Source organism: Mchenga conophoros, linkage group LG15, assembly GCF_057382185.1.
Source record: "Mchenga conophoros isolate Kocher_MC1m ecotype Shallow Benthic linkage group LG15, M_conophoros_male_GT1.1, whole genome shotgun sequence".
Lineage (NCBI taxonomy): Eukaryota > Metazoa > Chordata > Actinopteri > Cichliformes > Cichlidae > Mchenga > Mchenga conophoros.
In genome coordinates, this window is record NC_140540.1 from 25,522,042 (window position 1) to 25,532,519 (window position 10,478).

The following is a 10,478-nucleotide window of genomic DNA, read 5'->3' on the forward strand; positions in this document are numbered from 1 at the left end:
TGGATTAAAAATCTGTACCTGGCGTGGAGGGATAGGGCAGTTTATCAGGATCAGCTTGTCTCATCACTGTCAGCCTGCAGAGGAGGAGGAGCGCTAACGACCCGACACTCAGCCCATCATGTTGTCCCCAGCTTTGCGTTTACAGCAGGAAACATGCAGTTATCCTCTGCTGTCTCCTGGTTTCTCCTGTATGCCAGCTCTGTGGTTCTGTGAATAACCACGTTTACAGTGAGTTTATAATCGTGGCTCAAGAGTTGGGAGTTCGCCTTGTAATCGGAAGGTTGCCGGTTCGAGCCCCGGCTTGAACAGTCTCGGTCGTTGTGTCCTTGGGCAAGACACTTCACCCGTTGCCTACTGGTGGTGGTCAGAGGGCCCGGTGGCGCCAGTGTCCGGCAGCCTCGCCTCTGTCAGTGCGCCCCAGGGTGGCTGTGGCTACAATGTAGCTTGCCATCACCAGTGTGTGAATGTGTGCGTGAATGGGTGGATGACTGGATATGTAAAGCGCTTTGGGGTCCTTAGGGACTAGTAAAGTGCTATATAAATACAGGCCATTTACCATAATGATTGCTGCTGCTGCCTTCCTGCCTATACCAGGATCTGGCAACTTCTAAAGCTGCTTTTGAGCCTATAATAGACACAGCCTGTTAAGTATAAATGATCCTCTCATATCCCTCCTGGGTGTAAATAATGCAAATCTGCTGCCATATGTGCAGTTTAGTTCAGCTGAATGCAGCATTCAGCCCTCAGACCTGTAGCACCATTAAATGAAAATTAAAACGTTAACCAATCAACACAATCAGTTCATCACTGTAAAGAGAACTGCAGGAAGAGGAGGTCCGCTTTTCAGGGAGGGACCTGAAGCTTGTGTGGCCAGAAACACAAACTTTATTATTTTTCATGCAGCAGAAGCTTTTTTTTTTATTATTATTATTGTTATTGTAGTTCTGTCAAAGTTGCTGAATGAACACAAAAAGAGAAACTCTGCAAATAAGTTTGTTTCTGCTTGGTCCACTGGATTTCTCGTTCCCTTCAGCTGCTGTCTGTTCTTTTGCTGGTCGCACAATTTTAACTGGAGGTTTATTTGGTTTTGTTTACTCATTAAAATCATCTGGTGGATTGTAAAAGAGAAGTATTACCCGAGGGAGATTTTAATCTCTCAGACCCACAGAGAGGATCAGAAGCACCCACTGATGGAGGGGTCTCAGCTCATTAGAAAGTCTCTTTAACATCTCCTTTCCTTTGTTTGGAGACGACCTGAGGAAGAGTGCAGTAGATGAGATGCTGCTCGTCTCTGCGTGCGGACGCTCTTAACCACTTTTTCTTCAGAAAGCTTGTTTTCTCTCTGGTCGGACTGTAGTTCTGTAGTCACAGCAGAGTTCACGCTGACTTTTTTTTGCAGCACATTAAAGGAGGAGTTAGATGTGCTGTTGAGCGGGGGAAATGGAAGAGTGATTATTTAAAGTCTGTGGTGTTTGTACCTCGTGTTTTTGGGGCAGATACTCCTAGATGAGGGAGAGAAAATGGTTTGGTTTGATTGGTTTGGTGTGCATTGTACTTTGGATTGGAGGAGGAGGACTGGTTCAGACTGCCTTTAAGCAGTCTGCTGAAAAGTCACAGATGTATTTGAATGTTACAGAAGCTTACAGTACAGTACCTCACACTTCTAATATCTGATCACTAAGAAGTGAAGCCAGCGTGGAAGCACCAAAAGCTGCAGTTCCTCTAATGTCCACTAGTGGCTGGCAGTCAGTCCTCATAACCGCCTAGGTTAAAATGTCTTTATAGGAGAAATTAACACATTTACAGCCTGAAAATATACTCCCATCAGCTCGGGTGAAAGATGGGACAAAATGAAGGTTTTCTTTGTGAGCTTTCTCCTGCAAGATTCACACAAATGCCATAAATCACAGGCTGAATTAACTGAAGACTTACAAGTTAATTATGACACAAAGCCAAACAAGCTCAGATTTCACTCAATGATCCTCATTTCGCTTTCATTTTAAATAAGAAGCAAAGTTCTGTAGTCACACTGAAATCCCATAAATATTCACCCCAACAGCCAATGGGATGAGGAGGAGGCGATCAGGTGATGGCTACAATCACAAACATGTTTTCAGGACTTAACACGAAGTTTCATGATTTTACTCGCTTTCCTCCAAGCTTCCTCTCTCTGTTTTTCTGTATTGTAAAACAAAATTTAACAGCAACGACAAAACCTGCCCTCCATTTCTTACTGTTGGTGGCATCGTGAAAATCCAGTCTGTGGAAGTATCTTAGCAAACACGGCGTGAAGCTGATTTTATTCCCAAAGTTTTTTATTTGTAGTGTCCCACAGAAGCAGATTCACATATGTTCACCTTTCCTGCCACCAATTTGTGTCTTTGCAGAGACTTTAATGTAAACATGGTGGACAGTTGTTCAATAACTCTGTGACCTCTAACTGAAACTAACATGGCAGCAGCCGCAAAGCTAATGCTGAGGCTCCTTTAACCAGTGGGTGGATGCAGAAAGCTGGATGCAGCTTCAGATTCTGAAAAATGAAGCTTTTCAGTGCTTTAAACTGGTATTATTTTTAATGACCAGCAGGGGGCGATTCTTGTCGTTGCAGAAAGGCCCTAGGTGCTTTTTGTCATGGTCCTGGGTCAAGCGACCCAGTATTTGAGTTCCATGTATCTTCTGTATTCATTTGCACCTAGCTTAGTTCACCTAGTTAATTTCTAGACTGCAGTTTAGTTTTGTTCCTTAGTTGTTTATGTCATCTTCCCCTGTACTAAGTCTCCCCGGTTCATGTGTCATGTCTAATCTCCATGTTTCCTGTTTTACTTTGAAAGTCTGTATTCACTGTCAGTGTATTCCGTTTCACTCCTCCTGTCCTGTCGTTAGGTTCATGTGTGTCAGCTGTGCTCCCATGTGTGGCCACTTCCCCTGATCATCCCTCATGTGTATTTAGACTCTGTGTTTCATACAGTCTGTGTCGCGTCGTCTGTGTTCTCACCTCCATGTTTTCCCGGTCAGTCTTTACAGCGAACATCATAGTCTCTGAGTTTCCTTAGTTTGTCACAGTAGTAGTTTTCCCAGTTTAGTTATAGCCTAGCCACGTTATCCTTGCTTTGTTTGTACACCTTGTCTCCAGCCATAATAAAGGCTCGCTTTCTGTTAAGTTCACTCCCGTCTACTCACTTGTGTACGCACCTGGGTCCATTACACACATTTCCGCACGATCTGCCTCCGCAGATCTTGACACTTTTGCTCTGTGACCTCAGCAAGCGCTTTCCTGATGAGTTTCTTGGCTCACTGAATGAAGCCTGAAGTTGATTTTGTTGTTTTGTAAAATACAGCCTGTGACTAAAGAAACATTAAACTCCCTGAAAAATGAGTTTTATTGGAGTAAATGTCGAAACTTTGGGAGGTTGTTGATTTTCTTAATCAGATTTGATAGGAGGAGGCCCAGCAGGTCCTCTGAAAGTATTTCTGTCTCCTGCAGCGGAGCTCGAGCCCCCGTTATGTTTCTATATGCTCCTCGCAGATGCTCCATCACCGCTCCCTCTGGATCCTCGTTCCAGTTATCGATTTCTGCCGTTCATTGAATCTCGCTTCATGGCTTCATAAATTTCATGGGCATGTGAGTGTTTGACAGGTTGGAGATTAAAATGGAATATCTCGCCAACCTCACGGGCATAAAGCTGCTCGACCTCCTTGACGTTGCTTTGTTGTTGTCAAATGAAAGTCGTGGTATAGTCTCCTTTACAGAGGTTTAAATCTGGTGGACGCACAGGTCTGCAGACAATAAACCATTCAGGTTGCACATATTTCAAAGGTAAAAGTTGGGTTTTATTGTTTTCCTCTTATCAACAGTCCAAAGCCCACAAATGAGATTGTGACTTTCCTGAAGGAGGACCCAGAGACCACGAATTCCTTGTCGGTTTGTTCGAATTGATTGGTTTTATATCACCTGCAGTATTTCTTTTAGGCTGATGGATTTCACTGATATTGATGAGTCATAATATAAGAGCCATTAAATTATTGACTTTGTTTTTTTGGTGACCTTGTTAGAACTGAAATGTTTCCCCAGTTCCTCAATAAGTTGACTGATTGAACTCGCGAACAGTTTAGCAGCCCCTCTGTGTGTCCTCTGGCCGGTTTGTCATGTTAGATTTCTATCAATTAAACCGCAAGTCGGTTAGCTGAACCAGTGATGGGTAGTAATGAAAATAACTGGACTTCATCAACAGTGATTAGGTCTGGTTGTTTTTAGGCCTGTGCTAATTACAAGAGAGTAAATGGTAAATGGCCTGTATTTGTATAGCGCTTTTCTAGTCCCTAAGGACCCCAAAGCGCTTTACACTACATTCAGTCATTCACCCATTCACACACACATTCACACACTGGCGATGGCAAGCTACATTGTAGCCACAGCTGCCCTGGGGCGCACTGACAGAGGCGAGGCTGCCGGACACAGGCGCCACCGGGCCCTCTGACCACCACCAGTGGTCAGAGGAGGTCTAGTCCCTAAGGACCCCAAAGCGCTTTACACAACCACTCATCCACTCATTCACACACACATTCACACTTTGTAGCCACAGCCACCCTGGGGCGCACTGACAGAGGTGAACAAAGATAGGTCATATCTTTGTTACATAAACTCAGTGAAGGTAATAACAGAACTACAGTCAGCGGCTTCATGTGAAGCCCGAAGTGTGATTGACATTTTGCATATTAAAACATTCAAACATTCAAAGTCCTTTAGTTGAGCATTAAAAAGAAAACAAAAAAATTTATAGCACAAAAACTATGTAGTGATCATTTTTGAATCGTACATAGTTATATTTCACATTAATACTCAAATAAAACAGAATACTTTTTGTAAATTCTTTGTCACAAAAATGAAGTAAATGCTATTTTCACTTTTATGCTTGACTTAGCAAATATCACAAGCTGTGCCACAAAAACAAAAAGTTGACGGTCTAACCCGAATAGAATAGAACAGATTTCTACTACTCTAATTTTAACTGATTAATTCACAGGCACCGTTATATATGTGTCCAAACTTTTTATCATAACATTTTTATGCAAACTGGAGAAAATGACCTGAGTGTAAGTCTGAGGGTAAATGCAACGACGTATGTAGCCTTAAGACTGAACTGAAAATCTGAAATCAGACGCTGAATGTGTCCGATATCAAACAGCAGTTAATCAAGCAGCATGTAAGCCTGAGCTCTGCTCTCATCCACAGCTGCTGTATTTCACTCAGGCGATGGATCTGCTGGCCGAGCTGATGCACTAATAGTCTTTAATGCTCTGACTCTCCTGGTGTTGTTAGTATGCTCCAAACACAGACGTTTGCATTCAGTGATTAGCTACCAGTGCTGGTCCACTCTCACTAATCAAACGCCGCATTTAGATTAAACAATAACAGAACGTTCTCACTCGAGGGGTGTAACACAACAAAGGGCCGGCTCATCTGCAGGTAATGAGCAGGACTTTTTATGTTTGAATAGCTCCATGTATTTCTGTCAGGTTTTCCACTTTGCTGCTCAGGAGACAGACAGCAGTTGTGCAAGCTGCTTTCCCCCCCACGATTGAATATTAATTTCACAGCTGAATGTCTAATTTTTTTTTTAACTGATTATATAATCAAATTATGAAACACTGGTTGACAGCCCTCCTGAGATCAGTGCAGAGCTTTGGTTGTTTTTCTGGTATAAAGCGAGAGGTTCTTTTAAAAATTAATCATGATATTCTCTCTGCACTTATCCCTCTGTGTGAACCGCTTTCATTCCCTCGTCTCAGCTTCACCACTTGGTCGGTTTGTTGGTTTTAAACGGATGGTAGACCAAAGCCTGTCGGCGGCACAACGACGTGAAAGAGGAAGGACTCAGAGCGGATTGAGTCGCCTCTCTAGCAAAGACCTGCGAAGCCTCGTCTCTGCCTTCACGCCTGTGTTCACCACATCAGATGAAACCGTCTCCATCTTGCTGACAGCCGCTGACGGCCGATTGTGCGAATATCTGCGGCCTCTTCGTGTTCCACCAAATATAACCACATGCTGTGAGTATGTGCATACCATAAATTCACGGTTCAGACGCAGAGCTAACAGGACTGTAACCTGCTGTCACGCTCACACTGACTGACATGCCTCTAAATAAACAGCACAGTTACATAAGCATGAGCTTTGCATGTGTGTGGTGCAGTCTGGAAACAGCACAGCACATATTGAATAATCATTATGTGTGAGCCCTCCAACGAGCTATAAACATTAAACATTTCCAGCTTTGTATTGTTACTCTTGGATTCTATTAGAGTAGCTTTGCATGATTTACGGATCATAATAAACATCCTTTATTTCACCCTGAGCCTCGGTGGAGCTCGCATCCCTACTGGTGCCTCCTGGTGTCTCCTTCACACCCCCGTGATTGTGCCAGGACACTTGGCAAACCTTCTTCAGGTGACACGTATGGATAAGCTGGACTTCCTGTGCTAACATAAAGCTGAACAGGCTGAAGGTGACGTAGAGGACACTAAGAAAAATCAGTGAAGAAAATGCAGCGGTCTGTGACCACCACCTGCAGAAGTGAGGGTTGGTTTGTTGTTCCCTCTCCTGTTCATCTGTTTTCATGTCAGTTTGGATGAAAGCAGCTGAAATGGATTAACAGTGGTTTGATATCCCTGACTTTGTGTTGTACTGAGCCGATCGAGTGTTCCCTGAATCTGTTTATTAACAGTGTCTTATCGGTTGTAATTCAGCTTCAGCTGGCTTTTTGGGAGCTCTTTTCATTACCATGAAACATGTCATACATCTATAGTTACATTAAACGACCAGTGGGTGGCAGGGTGTGGAGTGACACATCGCTGTCCAATGTTGTGGTTTATGTGCAAGTATACCATTAACACTGACACAAATACAAGAGAACAGTCTTTGACTAGCTGTCCACTGTAGTCACCACTATGCGTGAAAGGGTTAATACATTTAAATTCTTACGTTTTAGGATTTTAACTGATTTTTTGTAGCTTTGCCTTTGTACAACACCACAGTAGATTTTAAATTAGTCAAGAATTTTTTGGCTTTAATTCAAGGAGTTCAACAAAAGTTTTTCATGAACTCTTCAGGAATTACTGACATTTTTATAACTATACAAGTTAAAGGTTAGTTAGTTAAAGTGCTGTAGCTGCTTGGGTTTAAATGTGTTGGTGGAACGATTAAATGTACCTGCAGGTGTTTCTGGAGCTCTGATCTCAGAAATGTGACGCAGTGATTGAGCAACTCATCACGACTGTTAGATTTGTATTGTTTATTGTCATTTATGCTTAGAAATATTTAACCATATATGCTTGGAGGTGTATAATCGATTGTGTAGTGATAGGATGTGTGATCCTTAGTTGTCTGCAAAGACTTTGTGTGCATTCCAGAGCACTCTGGCATTCACACCCACATTCTTTTCTTATTGTTTTATGGTAGGATAAACTTATCTGTTTTAGGCTAGGTGCCTTTTGTTTAGATGAACTGCTGGACTTCCAGATTTAGGGAAGTCATTTATGGGGTCACACTCTGACCACACACACACACACACACACACACAGACAAGTATACCTATGTAAGATGTTATATGTTAATGAACCAATGCATATTCATGTAAACCACAATAACAGGAGTGCTATGGGGAACCTGGCTGAGAGTCTGGCGGAGGTCAAGTGGGTGGAACGACACTTGGCTCCAGGCAGGTCTCCCTCATGCATGAGTAACACGAAGAACTTTGCCTACTTGCTGTTCAATGCTTTTGGCTGTGTAGTTAAACTGTCTCGTTCCAGCGGTGGGCCTGTGCTAGACAGACCCAACAACGACTAAATATTATCTTATTTGGTGATGGTGAAATTGGCTTTTTCCTTTCTCCAGTCAGACTATCAGAGGCATTTTTAATTCAGTGAGTTCAAGTAATGAACAACAACAAAAACACAGTTCTAGTATTCTGCGTGAGCGGAAGTTAAAATACACCCAGGATCCCAAAAATGTTGGGACACTTTGGAAAATATAAATATTTATTCACAGTACAACGCACAAAGCATCAGATGCTTACACTGAGAAACAGTTGAAGTCACTTTAAATTTGATGGCATCTGTGTTCAGTGATTTCTGGAAGTGTTCCTGATCCGTAGTCTCCACAGAATCAGCGCTTCCGGAGGACCAGAGATCCCAAAGATTTAGATTTTTACAGTTGTTACAGTGGAAGATGACATATTTGAAGTGTTCACAATTTCACATTTCCCTGAAATATTTCAATGATTTTTTGACAGTTTATGTGTTTTTGGTGAATCTGTGTGTCTCTCAATGTTTTGTCTCTTTGTGTCAGCAGAGGAGAAGCTGGAGAGCTTTCAGGCAGAAAAACATGAATCGGGATTTTAAAAAATGGCTGCTGACCTGATGCTGATGGGGTCCGGGCCTTTGTGTTTGTGTTTGTGTGTGTGTGCATGTGTATGTGTGTGGGGTTAAGAGGGTGTTGTTGTCACATCCTGTCGGTTCTCTGAAGGTTTTTGCCAGGAGGAATACCTGACAGCCATCTGGCGCTTGTTTTTCTTTGTGATATCCCTCACACACCAACTTTGACATGCAAATAACACACACACACTCTCTCTCTCACTGGGATGTAGTTGGTATGAGATGCGGCAGCTTCTGCTGGTTTGAATAATTACGTTTTGATTTGAGCTGTTGTGTGTTCTATTTCCTTTCACTCAGTTTGTGCTCTGAAAACAGTCGGATCTCGTGTTTCTCATCTTTCATCTGCAGTTAAATAACTCGTGGTACGAGTATTTGTTGTTTCATCATCTAAAAACCCATCGTCTCAGGGATTACCCCAGTGCTCCAGTTCTTTTAATAATCATTTGGGCTCCTGCAGATCCTTCAAGTCTTCAAAGTCAATGATCTCAGTTTGAAAATAAGCCCTTAATTGACGCTAAAATATTTCAAATTACTTTTTTGTTGTTGTTGTCTCCTTAAAAACGAAGATGAGTTGCGACAGCTCGTCTCGCTGTTGTCATGTCTGAGACCTGCCAGCACCTTACGCAGACCTTCATCACATGAGACCAGTTTGGAAACCCCCCGTTTAAAAAGATCAACAATACAAAATTATCTCCTCCTGCTTGTTCTTCATGTCCTCCTTCTCCTTCCTCTTCATCATCATCTTCTGTCTTCTCATCCTTGTCTTTCCTCTTGCCCCTCTTCTTGTCCTTGTTCATCTTTTTGCCGCGTTTCTCCCCTCATGTTGATGAGATTTGTATCGCTGTAACAGTGAGTGAAGTGAGTGGAACAAGTACTCCTTGTTTTGTGCTGAATTCTGACCTTAAACCTCACACAGGAAACTGGTCCTTTCATAGATTCGAGTTTTGGTTAAACTAATTTTCCTTTACAGGGGCGTGACGGCTCGGTGCTTGACACGTTTCCCGTCGACCGGTACCAGAAGTCATGCTACCTGTTCACCGTCCTGGAGGAGCTCCTGCAGAAACCCGAGGTGGCGCACAGGGTCGAGGTGGGCCCGGAACAGTTGGAATTCCTGAGCCATGTGGAGCAGCAAGTCTTCCTCCTGTCCGATGAGTTTCCGTTATTTTCCATCCGAATGTGGGGGATACGAGGTCTCCTCACCCCTCTGAGCAAATAGGATATGTCTGGAAACATTATTCCTTTCTCTTAATGCAAAAAATCTGACAAAAAAAACCTCAAACATTAAATAAATGTATCGCTTTGAGTGCTTTATTTTCAGATATCTCATTTCTTTGTGCCACAGCGGGCACACACTGTAGTTTCTTAACCAAAACACATCATTTATTTGCCACAAATACCAAAGGCGTCAGATGGTGCAGCAGACAGAGCTCCAGCACACCCTATTATTGTAAAAAAAGAAAGGCTTTAATTGGCATTGGTAGACGACCCCAACCCTCCCATACACAGAAGTCTCACAGACATATTAAAAAATTAAAAACACATAGCAAGTATTTTTCTCTATTTACAGCCTTAATTTGATCTATTTGTAATGAATTTATCTGCGTTAGCTCCTGTGTCAGGAGATAATATATTTTCCTTCTATCACTTTAGATAAAACCACCAAAAATGTGTGAAATGTTTCTACTGGAGTCTGTTTTTTTTAAGCGTCTTTATTCTGCTAAGTGGTACAAAAACATTAACTGTCTCAGTATTTCATTATGAGCTCTGTGGGGATTTGCTGGACTTTAAAGTGTTTGTCTTTGGATGAATGACACTGAAACATAATTGAAATGATTCACGGTGAGCGCTAATAGGATTGATTTCCCCGTGAAGCCGACACAGACCCGCTTTATTTCTGTGAATAATGACTGGAGCTCTTGACCTTTGATATCAGAGCTTTTGGTGTTTAACAGAGTCAGAGCAGGTCTGTGAAACTTATTAGCTGTTGGAAGGCAAGTGTTTAAACTTTGATCTGATAATTTGATCCATCCATTTTATTCATGTATTTC

The 10,478-nt window shown here is 42.4% G+C and overlaps 1 protein-coding gene across 3 annotated transcripts in view; it reads left to right on the forward strand.

Annotated features, from left to right (window-relative positions):
- The window catches only part of mei4 (meiosis-specific, MEI4 homolog (S. cerevisiae)), an 83,624-nt gene extending 73,456 nt beyond the window's left edge, over positions 1–10,168 (forward strand). For 2 of the 3 annotated variants that reach the window (XM_085246149.1, XM_085246150.1), the window contains one exon: positions 9,401–10,168. In XM_085246149.1, coding sequence (XP_085102275.1) covers positions 9,401–9,646 — 246 coding nt within the window. In that variant the 3' untranslated portion in view covers positions 9,647–10,168. The remainder of the gene's footprint in view (positions 1–9,400) is intronic. The other variant, XR_014888488.1, reaches the window with a different exon arrangement.
- Positions 10,169–10,478: the final 310 nt, after the last annotated feature.